This window comes from Girardinichthys multiradiatus, chromosome 23 (genome assembly GCF_021462225.1).
Source record: "Girardinichthys multiradiatus isolate DD_20200921_A chromosome 23, DD_fGirMul_XY1, whole genome shotgun sequence".
Taxonomy (NCBI): Eukaryota; Metazoa; Chordata; class Actinopteri; order Cyprinodontiformes; family Goodeidae; genus Girardinichthys; species Girardinichthys multiradiatus.
In genome coordinates, this window is record NC_061815.1 from 42303774 (window position 1) to 42325489 (window position 21716).

The 21716-nt window shown below is 37.6% G+C and overlaps 1 protein-coding gene across 1 annotated transcript in view; it reads right to left on the minus strand.

Moving 5' to 3' along the window:
* fat2 (FAT atypical cadherin 2) overlaps positions 1–21716 on the minus strand; it is a 138786-nt gene that overhangs the window by 103276 nt on the left and 13794 nt on the right. Inside the window, exons 2-5 of the mRNA XM_047353683.1 lie at positions 16425–19688; positions 13965–14276; positions 2021–2079; positions 826–1137 (exon numbers count right to left, since the gene is read on the minus strand). Coding sequence (XP_047209639.1) covers positions 826–1137; positions 2021–2079; positions 13965–14276; positions 16425–19659 — 3918 coding nt within the window. The 5' untranslated portion in view covers positions 19660–19688. The remainder of the gene's footprint in view (positions 1–825; positions 1138–2020; positions 2080–13964; positions 14277–16424; positions 19689–21716) is intronic.

A 21716-nucleotide genomic window follows, 5' to 3' on the forward strand; every position in this document is an offset into this window, starting at 1 on the left:
AAGTCAACATTTTTTATAGCTTTACAACTAAACAAAGTAACAATCGATTAGTTGTTAATTGCAAATAATCATTCTGATTACTCTATCAGTCAGAATTTTGAAAGAATCTAGAATCAATGCTGTAAATAGTTCCACTTTTTTAGGTGTCCTTTTAGTTAAAGTGAAAAATACAACACCTTTTTGATGTTTTCTGCTTAGCAGCTAGGTAAACAATGATCCTACCTTGACGATACAGAGTGATGACAGAGTACGTTCAATGGTGTTATGCTTATGTAATTATGCACGATCTCAGTTCAATACCAGAAAAATCACCTAAAACACTCCTTGCACATCTTAGCATCTCATTACATCTGTTATACACAGACTTTAATCATTGTTAGATAAATTGCTGCTACATTGTTTGAATGCATTAAACACTGAGAAATTCAGTAGCCTCTGTTGCTAGTAGTTTGAGTGTTGACTGAGCAACAGTTGGAAAAAGATCGTAGTTTTCCTAACTTGGACCTGATGATTCCCAGATTGGTACTGCAGACTACGCATCTCATATTTTATTGTAACAATTGAAGCGAAAGGAAATAATACAAGGTTTTTAATTGTGTTTTTACAAATAAAAATCTAAATGTATAAAACATATATTTACTAATTCTGTGAGTTTTGCAATGAAATCTGTTTAGTGGTATCAGAGTGAAGGGGGTTAATTTGATGTCAGGTAATTAGTTACTAGACCATATTTGTATTTATAAAACATTTGTACTCTGAAATTTAAACTCTGATAATTAAAAGGTTGAAAAGTTCCTAACCATACTAATAACATGGGATACCTACTGTGAGAATGCTGTAGTTCCCTGGCCAGAAATCTCCATGAGATGTCACCACTCCTGTCAGCGGGTCGATCTGAAACTGCTCATCGGCGCCATCCTGCAGTTTGTAGGTGATGGCAGCATTGGAGCCCTCATCGTCATCTCGCGCGACCACCCTGCATACCTCTTGTTTACCATCATGTTTGTGCTGTTTCAGCAACTTGACCTGGAAAAGTTTGTCTGTGAACTTTGGCCGGTTGTCGTTGGCGTCCAGGACCTGGATGACAACAGTGGCGGTTGACTGCAATGATGGAGACCCGTTGTCTGATACGATTACCTGAGAGTGAAAAAGAGCAGAGTTTAATGTTTTCACATTTATTCAAATTTGAAATGTTTAGAAAATGTTTAAATGTTTATTATGAATGTAAGCTATTTCTATGTGCTCAGCTGTTTCTGTTTTTATATTTACAATGCATAGTATAATTATGCTTGCATGTGTAATTGACAGACAACAACTTGTATACAGTTAAATGTAAGTTAGGGGCTGTGCTAATCATAAATTAAACAGAAATATGGGAACATTTACAAGACATTTAAATGTTAAATGGTTACTTGTTATTTATTGGTAACAATACTGATCATCTAGCAGCAATAATGGATTTCAGCACCTCATTCTTTGCTCAAAATAAAAGCTCAATGAATAAACCTTGGCTAACTCAATAATCTGTTGTGTAAACTCCAAAAAAGGAGGATTTCTAATTTAGGAGGCAAAAGATTGTATTTATAGCTTGAGTCACTCAGAAGCTATTGATCAATACTAAAAGAAAAGGTTTTTCCAATCAAGAAAAGTTAACTTGAACATCTGCTGCTCCTGTAAGTAGAAATTGTACCCCCTGATGGATTTCTGAGTGTGTTGCTAAATATTTAGTAGCTTTAAAAGGACACCTTGCTGTTGCTGTCACACCTCCCTACAGCAGATTAAAACATCCCAACATGATGGCATGTTTTCTACACACAAGGCTGCTGCTTTTCTGTACAAGTGGGAGTAAAAATATGAGGTTAAACAGGCAGCAGATTGCCTTTAACAGCCTGCAGAACATGGCGTGTTATGGATTGATTGATTCTCTCAAATTTCGATGCATTACAGACTAGCTGGATTTGTTTTTTCCCCTCTGATTTACAGTGTACGTTTGACGATAGTGAAAATGCGGGAGTCTGACCTCGATGCTGTGCTCGGGTTTATCCTCGCGGTTCAAGGCAGAATGTGTGCTGATAACACCTGCAAACACAGACACAAGCAATGTGGTTTGTGTTAGTACAGAGAAGTGAGAGTGCTAATTACTGGTAGATAAACAAAGACAGGTGGAAGATATATGTGTGCATTTGTGTCTCACCCAGGGCAGAAAAACAGAGCTGATGACACCTGAACAAACACGATTTGTTTTATGGCTACTATATTTTCTTATACAGTGAGTTCATGTTTATGTGGTTTCAACTTTATTTGTAGAATAACAATATGTTTAAGTTTAAATGTCAATTATATATTTTAGAGCCAGCAAAAAAGCTAATCACCCTCATTTGAGACAAAAGGAGACATTTGAGTAATATCATCAAAACCGGATATGCCCTTCTATATATGAATGATTGCAAAGCATTTGTAACCACTTTGTCTGGAAGCTTGTGACTCTATAATGTTGTAAAACGGAAAACTTGTATTATTTTTGTTTTATTTTATTTAAATTTTCTAAATAATTGTTACATAAAACACACAGTACAAAGACAGTTGATAGGTATCAATTTTCCTACAGATGATCCCAGTCACTATGACATGCAGTATCTGCATTGTTTAAATATGGCCTCCGTTCGATTGATATTTGGAAAGTGGTCCCACACAGAATATCTTAAAAGTTGTGGTCTGTTCATGAACTGCTGGCACCTTAGCTTATATCTCTATGTTTACCGTAGTCTATAGACTCTGCTGATCTCTACAGATCACTGTAGCACATTAAAAGCAAGACATCCAGAGACCAAGTGGTCTAAGTTTAAGCTAGTATAATTTCTGCAATATAATGACTGGAGCTTCAACAGCTGGTGATAACTGACACAACATGAAAACTGCAATATCATCAAATGTTAAAAGGTTAATTTGAGGTGGTCTTTGTATCATAGTTCAGAGTTTAATGGGTCTCATTTCAATCAGATAAATCAGCTGTCAGCCACCCTGAGCTGAGACACTAGTGCTCTGAGTGGAATCATCAGGGTCAGGTGTGAGGTATTTAAAAGAAGATGCAACACTTAAGCAAGAGCAAAGGGAAATGCAATTATGTGAAATGTCTTCTTAATTATGAAATTGTTCTGACTGCCAGACTTGAAATTTAACTTGACCACAGCATTCTTCTGACCTCTCTCCCCAGAAATGACATTATATTGATATTTGTTTAAGATTGATTTGAGGCTGCACTGTACCTAAAAAAAAAGGACCTGTGCAAAATCTCATCTCTTTAATATGAGGGGGGAAAAGTATCTCTTTCACAGAAAGACACGATGCAAAGAGCCAAACAAATGGTTTTCATTTTCACCGGTTCTCTGAGGTGTTTAGTAAATCAACTGATAAGAGACGCCAAGCAGACAGAAAATGTGAAATCGTTGCAGGACACAGCCCAAATACCTTTGGCAGGAAACACAGTGAGAACTTTAATCCATCAAGAAAATCTATCTGAACTGCTCCAGAAACTGTTTCCCTGTTAAATCTTCTGAGGTTAGAGGAGTCTCAGAATTTCTGCTTCTTACTCCCTACTGATAATGCAACAGAAGAGACAAAAGCAGGGTTCAAACCTTTTTCCAATTTTCAGAACAATTTTTAGGAGAATAGAGATTATTGATGGTTAATCATTTCTGTCCACTCTTTAAATAGGCATGACATGCACAAAAAGCTATGGATAAAGCCTGTTAAATCCCACATTAGTTTTACATGTCGTTTGACATCTGTTTGTAAAGCATAATATCAGGCGTGTGTTTTCTTTCAGGATTGTAGTTTTTATTAGTATGTTTTCTTTACAGGGTTTCTAATCAACCTTTCCAGACTAAAATTTCCACAAAAGGCAACTTTTAATGTTTCTGGATTAACATTTATTGTACCATATGGAAAACCACAATACTGCAAAAGGATAGATAAAAGGAAAAAAAACACACACACCAAAAAAATCAACTTCACATTGGATCTTTAAGCTCTTTGTTACCAGTAGTCTACACAAAGTCACAATTTCTTTCTAATTCCGTACCCGATTCGGTGTACATCCCAAAAATAACAGTTTGACGTTCAGATATTAGAATCCGCTAAACTTTTACCAACTTCCTTGTCCCCGCTAAAGAAATGCATCCTCAAAGCATGATGATGTCACCATCAGCTTGATGTGCAGTGCTAGTTTTCCACCATGTTCTTAAAATATTCAAGAATAAAACCTTAGCAATGCACTGTTTGCACAGGGACATCATTGCAGCACCCAGCGGTTTGAATATCTCATGCAAACAGAAGAAATGTCTGTACAGCAGCTGTTCTCAGAGTCCCCCAAAATGTTTGGTTAGACAGCGTCTAATGAGGTGTAGGGGCTTTTATGTGTAGGCAGAGCTAAGGGGTCATAAGTGGAGTGAAAGATCCTGCGGAGTGTTGTTCCATGCTTTTACGACAGTGAAAACAAGCCATGTAGAGAGGACATCACCGGGACAGGTGGGCCACATGAGAAAGTATGTTTCTGTCAGTTGGATAAACATGGGAATTGGGGGTAAAACCTCATCTCACCCACATTGCCTGTTTTCACTCAGCAGTGCTGAAGGCCTGTCAAAGCCACCTTAAGATAAACAGTGCAGTCTGACATGTCAGTTTGTTTCCTCATCTTTCTCTGTGTTCACAACTGATCTGCTAATCCAAAACTGCTGCTTCCCTTCTTTTTTATCTTTTTAATACCTGTATATATTCACTTAGCTCCATAAAAATCTGTTTTTATATTTCTGAACAACATTTTAGAATTATCAATAAGTCATTTCAGCGATTTAAGACTACAGAGTAAATATGTAAATTCACTCATTTTGGCTTGAAATGGGAAACTGTTAAGCTGAGAAGGCAGAAATCTTTCAATAACAAAGTATGCAAATCCAGTCATGCGTTTTAACAAGTGTCTGAAAAGAGATACAGGTAGGAATCGTTGCTGCCTGCAGGAGAGAGCAATTCAAAAAGAACAATGCTGAGCCACTATCCCTGAGCAATAACACATTCATTGCTTGACTATTATCTGATCTCTAGTTTTCATGAGTTATTTCAGAAGACACACATTCACCGAACTCATTTTCCACAAACAAACTTTGTCAAGGTTAATTCACAAGCACAATGTGGACTTTTTAGACTTTTTGCATTGTCTAAATATCAGAAGTACACAGGTGTTACATCATTTGGAAACAGAAAATGCTTTCCCAACTTCCAAACATGGAAGAAGGTAAAATACCCAATGTGTTAACTGTGAGGAATTATTTCTAAACAAGGTGATCAGAAGAATCTAACGCTAGTTCCTCATCAGATTCAAATCTCTTTGGACAATCTGGATATAAGATATAATTTTAAAGGCCTGTCTTTCACATAGACAGATAGACCCAGATCAGGGAATAGGTTATTTAAACGTTTTGTAGATCAAGTAAGCCATCTCATGACAGTTCAGAATGTTCTTATACTATAATCTGAGAAGCACACTGTGAAATATCAGTGGAAACCTCAAAAGCATGGGAATTTAGGTTTTTAAATTATAAAAGATCCTTTGTTTGTATCTTGGCCTTCATCTGAGCTTACTGTCTCTACAGCCACATTTTTACAGATATGTTTGGGTGTCATCTAGAGCAGAGAGATACTATGTTCTTTCTCAATTTTTTTTTACCGCAGCATTTTCACAAAAGACAATGCTGTACATGAAGATGTTTGAGAAAACCATGTTTTTTTTGTTTTTTTTTTAAAGATTATCTTTACAATGGCTTAATAGGGTCCCACCACAACAGTAAAAATCAGCCAATATGTTAATGGTCTCTGCACATTCTTGAAGAGGTATTTTTGTGCATTATTGGAGAATCATTGTTATTTAAAACAGACAACATTATGATGGTTGGACTGGCTTGCATCAAACATGTAGAATTTATGATAAATAATTTGATTCTAGTTGCAAAATCTATTCAGAAATGTTGATTCCTCAAATTACCTTTTATTTTATATATTAATGAAACTTTTGTAGTTTAACAGCAGTTTTACATTTTTTGTTTAACATTTGAAATGTTGCATTTCTTTTAAATAGGCCAGTTTACCTTATTTATTTCTTAATATCTTAATATTTCTTATATCTGAGTGCCTCTCTCTTTTGTTTTGTATTTGCTTCTTTTTGTGTGTGTATGTGATTGAAATTAGTTATTTGATAGTTTGTTTTATGCCCACCGTTGTTTTGCTTTTTTGATAATGCTGTTTAGATACAAATAAATCTTGACGCACCCAATGTTGTGTTGCAGCCTTTATTTTTATTTTTTATTGGCCTCCGCACATAGAACCTGGCAAGTTCTGGGCTCCTCAATGGAGAGAAGCATGCACACCTCCAAATTGTGACCAGGCTAATCTGTGCTGGTTGCACTTAGATTGAAGGCAAATGTAAGTTTTTAGGCTTCAGTTTAATTGCAAATTATACCATAAAGGCTGTCAAAGACTCTTGAGGAGAAAATTAGTTAGAAGTGACTCACTTGTGTTTAAAATATAATTTTATTATTGTTGCAGTGTTGATCAAAAAACCTCTGGATTTAGAGTCCCAGTGTGTTGCTTACAATGATCTGTGAAAAATGCCTTGTTTGCATGCAAACTATGGACTTTGCATGTTTCCTCCACACTGCATCCAACAAGGTATCTGTATAAAATGCTGCAGTGGGTTCAAATTATTGCAGAGCATAGTTGGCTCAGTGGTGTGCAGAGCTCTGTATAGAAAACCCATTCGCCTGTGTAATTTTGTTAAACTGATAAGCTGATGAAATTCTGATTGCTTTTCCTACTTAACAACAAGGCTGAAAGTGACAGAGGCACAGAAACCTCTCCTATAGGGGGATTTCTGCCAAAGAAGCATCCTTGTGCAGCTGTAGCAGTAGCACCATAATAGGATAGGGCAGAAGGGCAATCTACTTGAAAGAAGACTATCTTTCAACTACAATAAAAAATATGTGTTCCCTCTGAAATAATGGGTCTAAACACAGGCTAAATTGAAACGTTTAAGGTGATTCACATTGTTGGTTTATATATTATTGTCAAAACTTTAAGGGATAAATTAAATTCCTCACAATATAAATTTGGAGTCCATGCATGTATATATGCATGCATATATACATATATATGCATGCATATATACATATATATATATTGGGTTTTTTTTTTGACACCATCCACACTTTAATTTGCTCGATGTCCTAATAAAAATGCAGCAGTTAAAAAAATAATAATTGTCCACTTTCAAACTTATAAAAAATTAAAGTGGTGCTTACTTTATGTACGTGTTAATCTATATTTGTTTTGTGGTGAAGAATATACCGTAAAGATGCATAGTGGAAGTATTGACTGTATACCACACATTTACTGAGTAGCCATCCTAAGAAGGTATGAACTGTTGTCGTCATTAGCTTAATGCACGTCTGTTAACAAAGTTTTGTGGCAACAGAATGAAGAATACAAGTTTAAATAACATTAAACTGCAGTCTAAAGGGACACTGAAGTGTTGCCTGCATATTGACCTAAATAGTTTTTGGACCATGAAGCCACAGTTGGCATTGCTTTATGGGTCTTTTCATGGGGGTACTGACAACAGGAAAGCATAGGATGAGAGATATACCCTTATGCCTGCCTAAATATCAAATGGCAGATCCAAAAAAACCATACATTTTCAACTCTTATCAATGTAAGGACCATAAAAACTTTAAAACTTTGCCATTTCAGAATGTTATTGAAATGGGTACATTCCCTAGTTGTCTGGTCTTGCCAGCACACAACTGTTTTATCAAATAATGAAACATGGCATAAATATAAAGTGATCTTCTTAGGTAGCGACAGCTCTGATTATTAAAATTTAACGTATGATAATTGTTTCTTTATCAAAGCACAAATCAGTCCTGGCTGACACTAAGAGTCATGCTTGGCTGAAACTAACAGACAATGCTGCAGCATAAAGTGTACTTCCTATTCAAAAGCATTAGATGTGACTCATTTTCATCCTGTCAAGACATGAGATGTTTCTGCACAACTTACCACACACTTTAGTAATAGGTTATCTGTGAAAATAAGACAAGGCGGATCATGTTCTAAAGATCTTGTTTCAACAGAACATTTATTTTGCTTACAGTGACTGAATCTGTCTTCTTTTATATGGCTTATTCAGATCTATACATGTAATCAGAAGGTATTTTTATTGTTTTCATTTTTAAGTAACATTCCATGTCACAATGCTGTAGTCTCATAAAAAAAAAGCTTTGTGATTGCAAATGAACAGTCAAGAGTAGTCTAACCATTCAATTGATCTAATGTGACTTGTGATTATGTTTGCCTGACGCCAACAAAACTAAGCTTCATTCCATCCATAGAAAATTTTAACCTCTCTAAACTCATTAATGTAAAGTATTTACCAATTAATGAGATTTCCAAAACATTTTCATTGCAAAGTAGGCTTAAAAATTCCTTCTAAAAAAGAGTGGGTTTTGCAACCAATAAAAAGGTGTGATGTTCTTCATCTTTCTTCTATGTTACAAGCCTACCGAAATACACTTCTGACTTTAACCCAATATACTCAACCTCTTTTTATAATTACACCAGAAATTTGTTTAAACTAAGGTGCCAAGTTAACAATTATTTCTACAACATTGCATATCAAAATTTTGTAAATACTCAGCCAATCAAAATGAACTACCAAAGTTTTAATTGTATCATTTTGTCTCTTAGATAGATATAACCTTAAAAAGAATGTAGTTTTCTTCACCAAACATCTAAACTGTTGATAAGTTAGTTAATCCTGCAGTATACTGAGTTACGGATGGTCAATAAATAAACAATTACATGTTTCCGGTTTTTTTTGGTGTGTTTTTTGTTTTTACAAAATACAGGCATCATAAGACAGAGTTTGCTACATCCAGTTCTTTGAAAACTCCTTAGTCACTCCATTGCAAGTATCTGGGCAGCCTGCAGTATTATTGTGCATTTTTTTAATTTTTGCACAACAGCTAAAGTGACAGAAATGTCTATTTTAAGCATTTATGAATAGACTAGCAGCATCTTATTTTGTTCCACCTTAATCTTTCCTTTATGAGTTGTATGTGTGTTACAGGGCTCGTGAGTCTATTGTTGCTAATAAAAAAACATAAGAAGACAATGCTTGTAATACAATCAGTTATTGGTTTGACCATTTCATATAAAGTTTAATCTAATAGTAATGATTCCAGTGAGAAAACTAATTGAAAAAACGTGTTGCATGGCACAGTGGGTCAACAACAAAGACTTAATTTTTACTTTCCATAAACCTGCCATTTTAATAAGGGGTGTGTACACTTTTGAGAGTATGATTGCAAGACTTCGATTTGGATGCTAAAGTTACGGTTTGAGTTCAGTGGCTTTTCCACAGAGTTTGTGTCAGGTCCAGTAAAATGATCTCAGCCAAGAGTTGACATTAGGAAATCCTCAGGATAAAAAAATACACATAAACACAATGAACGCTTTCAACCAAGAAACACTCCATTCTGCTCTCATGTTCATGAGTAAATGAATCTCAAATACAGCTGCGTTCAGACAGAAAGGGCTCTTTTTATATGACACAACGGGACTGTTTCGACACCGACAGCTTGGCCTGTCTCCCTCTCGACACAACTGGCCCACTCTTTCTGTAATCCTTCAGTATTAGCCTTGGGGTGTGGACAAACAGCACAGCAGATAATAAGAGGAGGACAGGACTTGTAGTGACTTGTAATGTTAGAGCTCATGGTGCTCTCCTTCACCTGAACATCAAAGTCCTCACCAGGTAATTTGGTTGTAACAGTCAACAGTGTTTGTAGATACAGTGGGTTTACAGCCCCTTTTTAACAATATTTACTTCTTTAGCAAAATCATACAAGAGTAAGTTTTGGTGTGACTTCTAGTATATTTGCCTGAATGTTTTAACTTTAGCTTTGCTCTTTTTGTGACACACCTACGCAGGTAGGTAGGTGCTGCTCAGACATGTACAAACAGAAAGTTTTCAGTAACTCTTCTTGTGAAAAATAAAACTGCCATCACTCTTCAGAGCTGCACTGTTATCCCTAAATTAAAATGTATAACTGGCCTTGGGGATGTGCCAAAGCAGCAAGGGAAAGAGAAAAGTGATCATACACGTCTTTTAAGCACAAATCGAGGTTTAATAAAGATGTAAATCAATCATAAGAAAGCATGAGGCCTATATTCCTGTTTTATCTGCATGTGTAATGGATGAATAACACACTAAAACCTGATCCATTATGCCACAGTTGCTGTAAACCTGCCTGTTGTGAGTTAGCTTGCAAAAACATTAAGATACACATTTCATTTTTATTTTATAATTTGAAAAAACATAAATCTCTATATCTATCTAAGAGACAAAATGGAAAAAAATTAACTTTAAGAATACACAGCCAATGAAAATAAACTACCAAAGTTTATAGAAAATAAATATTCATATGGCAGCTCACAAGAATACATTCAGAGCTAAAAGTATAAGTTTTGTACAGGGAAGCACATAGAAAGTACCCTTGGATCAGTGCCGCGATGTTCTTTTTATGTATATATGCACTGCTCTCTCCCCGTCGGTTGTGGCAGATGGCTGCTCACACAGAGCCTGGTTCTGCTCGACGTTTCTTCCTGTTAAACGGGAGTTTTCCTTTCCACTGTCACCACATCCATGCTAGGTACGAAGGATTGCTGGAAAATTAAAGCCAAAATACAAGCAACTCGCCACGGTTGCTACATGCTCATCCAGGAGGAGTGAATGCTGTAAGTCACTGACTCGATGCAATCTGTTGGGTTTGCTTAGATAATTTGCTTAGATAGCTTGCTGAGAAGGTGATTGGCTGCAGTCTACTGTCGCTCCAGGAACTGTACACCTCCAGGACCCTGAAGCGGGCAGGGAAGATTCTGGCTGATCCCTCCCACCCCGGTCACAGACTCTTTGAGACTCTCCCCTCTGGCAGGAGGCTGCGGTCCATCCGAACCAAAACCTCACACCACAAGAACAGTTTTTTCCCATCTGCCACCAGCCTTGTTAACAAAGCCCGGAAACCACCCTGACACTCTCCCTTTCCCCCACACCCCCCCCTTTTTTGCTGACAGGACACCTGTAACCTGCAACTCTATGCGTTACATTAACGCTCAGCTTGGACTCCTGCTTTACTTGCACAATGATCCCCTGTACTGTTGTACCGCTCTGGCATCCTATACTGCTCTACATTTACTCTCACTCACTTAAAACTGTGCACATACAAATTCCTTGTATGTCCAAAAAAGTACTTGGCAATAAAGCTTTTCTGATTCTGATTCTGATTCTGATTCTGATTCTGATTCTGATTCTGATTCTGATTCTGATTCTGATTCTGATTCTAGAGTGTACATATCAGGGCACTATAAAATGAGCTCAATTTGATGAGCACATTTTTGTATGTTGGCGATATGTTGCTACGACATGCTGCTGCCTGTCTTGGCGAGGATATATTTCCTTGGGCTGTACGGTGGCCCAGTTGGTAGCACTGTTGCCTTGCAGCAAGAAGGTCCTGGGTTCTATTCCTGGCCGGGGTTCTTTCTGCATGGAGTGTGCATGTTCTCCCCGTGCATGCGTGGGTTCTCACCGGGTACTCTGGCTTCCTCCCACAGTCCAAATACATGCCTGTTAGGTTAGTTGTTCACTTTAAATTGCCCTTAGGTGTATGAATGAGTGTGTGCATGGTTGTTTGTGTGTTGCCCTGCGATGGACTGGCGACCTGTCCAGGGTGTACCCCGTCTCTCGCCCATAGACTGCTGGAGATAGGCACCAGCTCCCCCGCGACCCATTATGGAATAAGCGGTAGAAAATGACTGACTGACTGACCTTTCCTTGTTAAATAAAGGCGCAATAAAAAGAAAGAAAATGAAAACGAAACTGAATTAGTTATTAAGCAAAACAAAGCCAAGCTAGACAAATATTGTTTGAGAAATTAATTACACTCTTGATGTTCTCATAGGAGTACCAGCCAGGTACTACTTATGAAATCCAGTTGATTAACTGGACATCATCAGTGGGACCACTTGAATAAAGGATGGGTTTTGGCAGTTTGCTGCTCTGGACCATGCATGTGTGTGTTAACAAAATGCCAAGCCAGACAGACATCAGCAATAGCCATAGAGAAGCAACTGTTGCTGTCCATCAATCTGGGGAAGGTTAAAGACTCTTTCCAAACAAATTAAAATTGATTCTGGAGGGAGTATTAACTATTCAACATTTAAGACAGCTGTCAGTCTTCCTATGAATGGATCTTCTTTTTTCTATAAATCTCCTATTTGGTCTTCCTCTAGGCCTCCTGCCTTCAAGCCTTAGCTTCCTTCTACGAATGTACTCATTGTCCCTCCTCTGTACATTTCCAAACCATTTCAGACTGCGCTCTCTGTTTTTATTTCAACACATCAACATGAGCTGTCCTTCTGATCAGAACAATGTCCTTCTGAACATTTAATTTCCTTTTGGGATTAATAAAGTATTTTTGAATTGAATTGAATTGAACTGAATTTGATGTACTCTTTGCTGATCCTACCCATCATTGTCACTCTGTAAGAGAACCTCAGCGTCTTCATCTCTGCTACCTCAATCTCTGCCTCCTGTCTCTTTCTCGGTGCCACTGTATCTAAACCATACAACGTCGCTAGTCTCACCATCTTGTACACCTTGTCTTTCATTCTCTCTGATCCTCTTTTGTCACACAACACACCTGACACATTTCTCCACCTTTTCCAACCTGCATGGAGACGTGTCTTTACCTTTTCCACACCCAACATTGCTCTGGACTGTTTACCCAAGCACTTAAATTCCTCCACCTTCTTTATCTCTGTTCCCTGTAACCTCACAGCGCAACTTGGGTTCCTCTCATTCACCCACATGTATTTATGACAGGAAAAATAAAAATTAGAAAACAAGAACAGCTTGTTAAAAGGGTTAAAGACAAGACCTTCTCTATAAAAAGAATATATCAACACGACATTGATTTGTAAAGTTGTATTTGAATGAACCACACCACTTAAGGAACAGTTGGACAAAAAAGACCAAACAACATGTCAGTACAAACACCTTTTCAATCTATTATTGATGGTGGTTAAGGGTTGATGATGTTGCCTTGTCCTGCAGGTAAAGGACTTCGACACTTTGAAGTTGACCATAAACTTGTCTTTACACCCATTTATTCTAGAGTCTAGAGAACTAAACTTGGGTCAAAATGTGTCATCAACACGTCAATGAACCGAAGCACAAAATGAGATCCACAACAGAATGCATGAAAATGTTTAAAAAATCAAGGCATTGTATTGGTCCAGTCAGGTCTAGGCTGACTAATATTCTGTGGTGGGACCTTTAAAGAGTTGTGGAGAAGAATGTTTGCATTACTGTTCAGATTTTCAGAAGCAGACCTGTAATGAAGTGCAGGCATAGATTCTTCCACAATGTTAGGAGAGACTGATAAGGTCATACAAAAAACAACTACTGAGAGTTGGTACTGCTAAAATGATACTACAAGATGCCAGATTTTTTTTTAATTTGTCTAAGTTTGCTATTGCCTGATTTGTTTCTGGTCACTGTCTTTTAAACAAGCAACTTTCAGTGATTGAGATGTACAGACTTGGAGTCCATTGTGTGAATCAAACACTTCCTATCATGTCCAGTGTGTAACACAGCCTTATTGACAGTTATTTATGTCAACCCAGCTGGCATCACCACTCTTATTTCATAATAAAGGTTCCCTTGGAGTTACAGAAGACATTATAAAACATTCTTTTTAAATTCCTGAACAAAAAGGATATTTATTTGTGTCAGTTGGACAGATACTTAAACTTTGTACTAAACTTTATTTGTACTAAACATCCTGTGTTGCCTGTACCTGTTTTTGGATCCACATCAAAATACGTCCTATGAGATTCCAGCATCTGGTAGGAAAGCTTCCCCTCAGAGGACCTGTCCACATCTGTAGCCAACACCTGGATTACAGAGGTTACTTTATCCATGTTCTCTTGGATGGATGCAAAATACACCGGCTGGGAAAGCTCTGGAGCATTGTCATTAATGTCCAGGACCTCCAAGAAAACATGGGTCCAGGAGATCAGAGGCTCGGTTCCCAGATCTGTGGCATAGACAGAGAGCCAGTAATGCTGCACCATCTCTCGGTCCAGATTTTCCACCGTACGAATCACACCTGAGGAACATGAATGGATTTAATATATTATAATTCATTCAATATTTGTCATTGAGAAAAAGGGAAGAAGGATTTTGGCATTTCGAGCTCTCTTATGTGGGCTACACTTTTTGCAAAACACTACTAATTTTATACCGTCCATCAAAGTTTGTGTTATTGAGCATAACACAAACAGCAGTCTAAACTAACTCCACTCAGGGGGAGAACTTAAAAAATTTGCTGCAAAACAATCTGGTAATAATTCATCACTGCCACCATGACAGAGAACTCCATTTATTCTGTTTTTATCTGAACCTTAAGTGTAGCAGCAGGTTAATGGAATGCAGTGCGGATATGCTGCGGTGTCACCAGGTAGCTTCCACAATGATGGAAAAATACCTATAGGAAACACTACACTGTACAATAAACATGTCTGAGCTTATCATAAATTCAAAAACAATATGAGGAAACAGTGAATTAAAGATCCTTTGTGTTTTACAACCATCAGAGATCGAAATTCAATCCTAAACACACAAGATTCTACTGATGACCTGCAAATGGGATTTGCCGTTTGTGATTATTTCTGACTCTGACCTACGACCTATTTGGAAACTAACGCTGATAAATATATCCAACTTTTCATTTCACATCAACTGTCACAGAAACATTCTCTCTGCAATCACAATTTAGATGCTCTCCTAGAGATTTCAATCATTTAACTTGATATTTCACGAACAGGCAGTCACATGGAGCTCAGCCTGCAGGTGAACTGTCAAATAATTTCACACCTTAAACTGATTTATGGACTCTTCTGATTATTTAATGGGTTAAAACCAAATATGGCATGCTAATGGATGAACAAGTGACAACAGGGGGAAAGCTTACTCCCTGAAAATGTTCAACCTTGTATAATGCTTTACTTTCCTTCAAATGGGTCTCTTTAAGATTTCTTAAATTATTGCAGCATAAAATACAAGATTAATCGCCAAAGGGGTTATTTTTATGCCCAGAATCAATATAAATTTCTGTGCTGTGAGTGTTGCTATGACAATCAAAAAATTCAAAATTAATCTTTGGTGTTTTGGTTAATTGGTTTGCATTAATTATAAAACCACTAATTTTGCATATTTACAGTTGTGCATCTGAACAAAACCAACATACTGTATTTAGCAGAAGAATGTTCCAATACGATATTTTAATGAAGCAAAAAATATTTTCCAGAAAGCCAGAAATTTCCAGAAAGCCAGAAATGTCTTATTACAGAGAAAAACATATCTACAAAGATTTCACGAGTCAAAATGACCACCTCTGGTAGTTCTGATTTGATCATAAATTGGTAATTACTTAATAAATTTTAATAAAAAAGAAATAACATTTTCTGATGGAGAGGTTGGTCTTGTTAATTATTAATCTTATCATTGCTACAGAGTGGAAAACCTGGAAAAATTAACAGAAATTATTAACAGATAACATTAAAATGTTAGCTGGCACTTAAAAACACTCATCTTCCATCACACTGTATGAAGATGACACAGATGTGTTGTGTACACAGTAAACACAGCTGCTAAGTGAACAACTGCCTTGGAAAATAATAGATGCTGGCTAAACACCTTATACTTTTACACGAAAAAAACTTGGCAGACTATATTGATGGATTTAATTCTAAGTGCACTTAAAATTGTATAAAAAGTCAATATCTGCAGTTTATCCTTAAGGCTTTATTTATTTGACAAGCCTACCTCTAAAAAAAATTTAAATTTACATAGATATGTCAGTTGTGTTATTCATGTTAGGTTTTGTCATTTCTGTCTGGTATGTTTCCCTGTAGACATAAATTAGTTTGTACCTATAACCTTGCATCAAACTGAAAAAAAAAAAAAGTTTAATTTAATGTTTAGTCATGCCCAACTGTATTTAAATGTGCATTACCTCTGGTTGTAGAAACTATTTAGAAATTGGATTCCCTTACTTATAAATTTTTTGTAAAGCATTATAGCATACTTTACATTGTTGCCTTTTAAACTGATGCTAAAAACTGACGATAAGAACAAGGGTCTCTACATAGCCGACTTCTAGTTGATCTATTATACAGTTGAGGCTCAAACTCAATTTATATTTTAAACTATACAATATCATTAAAACAGTGGAAGAAAACTATATTTTCTGTACCTGTTTCTTCGTCAATTGAGAAAACTCCAAGTCCAGAGCCATCACTGATGTGGTATCTGACCACTCCATCTCGACCCACATCTTTGTCTGAAGCAGAAACCATTACAACGGATGTGGCCACTGCGGCATCCTCCATCACTGTGGCGTCATACACAAACTCTGTGAACACTGGTTTGTGGAGGTTTTCATTGACATCCAGAACCTCAATCTCCACAAAGCAGGACGATGACAATGAGCGAGGAAGGCCATGGTCCACGGCTCGAACTGTGAGATTGTAAGCTGGCCGCCTTTCAAAGTCCAGCTCGCGTTCAAGGGTCAAAGCTCCAGTAGACGAATCCAGGTGGAAGATCCCACCCTCTGTGTTCTTCAGGTTGTATGTCACAAGACCTCCACTACCCAGATCTAGGTCAACACTCTCCACCCAAACAAGCAACGTTCCCAAAGGAACATCCTCTGCAACCTTTATGTGATAGACTTTTGGTACAAATGTAGGTGGGTTGTCATTAATATCCTCCAAAATTACCACCAGGTTAATGGTGGAGAACAACTGAGGACCGGATCTGGCTTGATCACTGGCTTTGATCCAGAGATCATGTCTTAGAGAGTTTTCTCGATCCAACGGACCCGTCACAATCACCTCTCCGGTCAGCTCATCAACTCTGAACGTGTCAGTGGGAGTCAATAAGGAGTATAGGACATTTCCATTCAAATCTGTGTCAACATCTACTGCTAGAGCTGTGAAGATAACAGAGTCTTCCTCAGTATTTTCAGGAACACGAATCACATATCTAGGCTGATCAAAAACAGGCGGGTTGTCATTGACATCCATGATGTTGACAGCAAGGAGTTTCCACGCAGATGTTTGCGGTGTTCCCAAATCATAAACTGTGATGTTCAGAATGTAGAACTCTTTGGTTTCTCTATCCAGGGGGCAAATTAAACGAAGGTCCCCAGAAAACATGTTAATTGCGAAGCAGCCATCTTCATTTCCTGTTGATATTGCATACACCAACTTACTGTTAAAGCCAGAGTCTATGTCTGTGGCCTTGAACTGAAGAATGGTGGAATTAAGTTGATAATTCTCAGCAACATTGATAGAACTGGGAACGCTCATAACAATTTTGGGAGAATGTCTGTTAGTGATGTGGATATCTGAGAAAGACTCCTCTTCCTGATTGATTAAAACTGGCTTTATTGACTCTATGAGTTTATCAGTCATCTGTTTAAAAATGCCTGTTTCCAAGCAGCTTACAGTTGCATGGTCACCTTTGTTTGTGACCGTTACTCTTACAACTGAGGCTTCAGAGTGATGCTTTCCATCTGTAGCAACAACTCTCAGAGTGAATGAGCCCTCCTGTGGTGGGATTTGCTTTTTAAGAATGATTGTTCCAGAAACAGGATCAATGTCAAAGATTTGGGGCTCATTCCCTGACTCTATGAAGTACTGGAGCTGCTGCAACTCATCTAAATCAATGGCCGAAACCTCAACAATTGTTTTTCCCACTGTTAAATCCAGTGGTATGGTGATGTTGCAGCCGACTCTCTCAAACAGAGGGATGTTATCATTCAAGTTGTTCAGGGTTATTGTCACAGGGCATTCGCTGACCTGACTAAAGGGACTGCCGCTGTCTGAAGCCCAGACTCTCAGGTGATACCGCCGTTTCATCAGCTCATAGTCTAGTGTTTCAGAGGTTGAGATAATGCCTGTGAAAGCATCTATGGTGAAAGGTAAATGGCCTGAACTTGCAAAAGAATAGGTAACAAAGCCATTTTTGCCTTGGTCAATATCTGAAGCAACAACTTTGAGAACGCTGCTGCCGACGGGTGTGTTTTCATCCACTGTAGCCTGATAAGATGTTTGTCTGAACTGTGGACTGTTATCATTTTCATCAGCAATCTTGACCACAATATGAGTCTCTGCTTCACCCTGATTGGCCAACACATCAAATTCGTATCGATTTTTTCTTTCATAGTCAAATTTCCCTGTTGTTATGATAACTCCAGTTCTGGAATTGATTTTAAAATTGGAGCTGTCTGGATTATTTTTGATGTTAAATGTAACATTTTCATGAAATGAGATGACAGAGACTTTAACTACGTGAGTTTTAGGAGGGGAAAACTCACTTAAGGTGACAATGTATGTGTCCTCTAGAAAGTTTAAAGGCCTATAATGATCAGCTGGAATGTGGATTTTTGTAATTGGAGAGAGAAAGCTTGGAGAGCTCATATCTTTAGCTTGAAGGGACAGATTCAGCCCAAAAGAACTTTGAGACCAAACAATCCTCTTTGTAGAAATCACTTGGAAGTCAGTGTTTTGCACACCCGAAGGGATTATCTCAAAATACTGGTGGGGATCCCCAGTAACAATATGAAGGGATACCACAGGCTTGACTCCTGCTTCAACGCGGATGCTTATGTCTACATTTCCATCTGCAGACACTTTGGGTTTTGGGAGAGGTGTGATAACTGGAGACTTCTTGGGCATCTCTTGTATGTTTACTGTGACACGAGCAGTATTTCCAAATTTTTGAATGCCTGACATCTTTTTCGTTCTGTCTTCTGCTAACACTGTGAGGTCATACCTCTGCATCCGAGTGTGATTGAGCTTCTTGACAAGGGTGACCACGCCTGTGAAGGGATTGACAGAAAATGGATGAGCTCTGCTAGTGAAGGAGTAAAAAAACTCAGCGTTGCTCCCAATGTCAGCATCTGTAGCACTGACTTTGACCACACTCGACTTAAGAGGAGTGTCCTCCATGATGTTCACATTGTACGATGCGGGGTAGAAAAGAGGCTTTAAGTCATTTGTGTCGAGCACTTGAACAAATACCTTTGTCTTTGCCTGTAACTCAAAAGTGCTTTCTGTTGCTTCCACTGTGAGAGTATAGCTATCTCTTACTTCCCTGTTTAGCAGAGCTGAGTTGCTGCTGCGGGTTTTGATCCTGAGGAAGCAGAAATCCCCAACTGAGAGAGCCTCTTCTTGAAACAAATCATCATCGTCACCTGCAACGATGTTATATGTGATGTTCCATAGGGGGTCTGTCAGCTGAATACCCATCTTTACAGGCATCTCAACATACATCCGTGGGGCAGAGTTTTCATAGATGGTAGCATTGTAAAGAGGGTGTGTGAAGCTTAACAGAGACGTGTCTTTTCCTTTTTCCATTGCTCCATGACACCTTGCCACAAGGAGAAATGTGACTAAAAAACGGAGTTTTTTACATGATGTTTCCATCTTCAGTACCTCGTTGTCTGATCTCAGACCTGTGAGAAGGAATAAAATGAGATGTATGAAACTTTAAATGAGGAACAAGGGATAATACACTTGTAGTCATAAGAAATAACCAGATTATTATGTAAACATGGTACACATTCACACAACAGCAGAGAGGAGGCCTGTGGCATGTCTGACTCGTCCTAACTTGCCCCTACCAAAAACACTGTACAACAAGTAAAACAGAACTGTTCCAGGGCCTCCGAGCTGTTTCAGACAGCAGCCAGATCCCTTACTCGCTATTATTCCTTTGGAGACCAAACACTGTAAGCAAATAGTCTTCAAAGTGATTTCCTCTAAGCTTGTGCTTTGGCAGAGGAATTTGTTTTCTGATGACTTGGTCTCATGCAGATGACAGAGAGGGTTAAGCAGGTATCTTAATTTGAACAGTTGTGATCTGTACTGGCTGTACTGGTAATAGCTGACATGAATCATCAAACTGCTGCATTCTTATCATGTTCAACGGAAGATCCTGGCTCGACCCCTGCTCGTGAAATGTTAGAAATGGAACACCAACAGAATAGCTTATATTGACCTAGGTGCAATGTGCTTAAATAATCGTCTTTGGGTTTTTTTAATGATTGATGCGAGAATAATGTTTTTTCTGAGGTAGAATGAACTGCTGGTTAGTGATCATGATTTTACACAGCGTGTAGTTAATTTTTACTTGCATAAAAAACTATCTATATATATTTGTTTTGACAGCACTTATTCAATTGACCAATTCAGAAGAAAGAGAAAATTTTAAGAAAAAGATGAAAGGAGATCTACAGATGTACATAAGTTGAATGAGTCTTTTGGAGTATTTTCTAATCAAATTCAGATTCCAGGCTCAGTGGTGCAGTATTACCATGATCCCAGGTCTGAAAGTAGTCCATACTCCATAGTTTCTCAACAAAAATAAAAATAAAAAATCACAAAACATCATAACAGCAGAACACCATACGAGCAGAAAAGAGTTTGAGTTTAGCCGTAAAAAAATTTATTTTGGAAATTTACAACACTTCTTGTTCATAATTTGTATATTATCGGTTAAGATCGAAAACAATACACAGAGCAGATACGAGATTTTCTAACATCAGAAAAATGAAACACAACTGCACTGGATTCTTGGTTAAAAGAAAACGCTATCTGACACTATTCTAAGAAAATTGAAGCATCCAGTTATATAAATAAATGCAAAGGACGCAAACAAAGAATGTTTATGAATACCTGTGTGATATTTTAAACCCACTATCCATGTAGGATCTGAAAACAGTGCTCTTATACACAATACGCTGAGCATGCAGGTGTTTGACTGGCGCTGGTTGTTTCAGAATGCGTGCCAGGTATGTTGGACATTCGTTTGGTGACAGGTATTTAGATTATAACCGTCAGGGTGCCACATGGATTTCAAAATCTGTTTAGAGTATCCTATAGACCGTGACTTGATGCAATCTGCTGGATTAGAAAACTTTTTAATCAACATGGATAATAAACTTAATTTGGCTGCATTGCTTGAAAACAAGGATCAACTGGAATGTCTGTATTTAACTTGGAATCTGTACGACTCAATTACTTAACTTTGTAATGTGCCTTGAGATGACATGTGTTGTGAATGTGGGAATAAACTAAAATGAATTGAAATTAAACATAGAAAAAAAATGTCTGGTGCACAGCACTGAACTTTTTCAATATGCATATTGTAGATATTTTCAATTTTTCTCATTTGCCTGCCAGCATTAAGTGTCCTACTATTAATTTATAATGTGTCCTTTTTATCAAATGTCACATTGTGCTCCTTCTAAAGGATATAGATTAACGGGATTGTCATAAAGATGTATTAAGAAATGTCCAGTGTACTAATTATAGGTTTAGAAGAATTTTGTCTTCAGAAACACCATAACATCATTATTACAGTTTGAACAAATGAAATCCAAATAATTTAAAATGACGGAATAAAGAGGAACAGATCTCCTTGAGCTTTCAGGACTGATTTCCCTAAAATGCAGCAAAACGAAAAACAAAACATACAGACT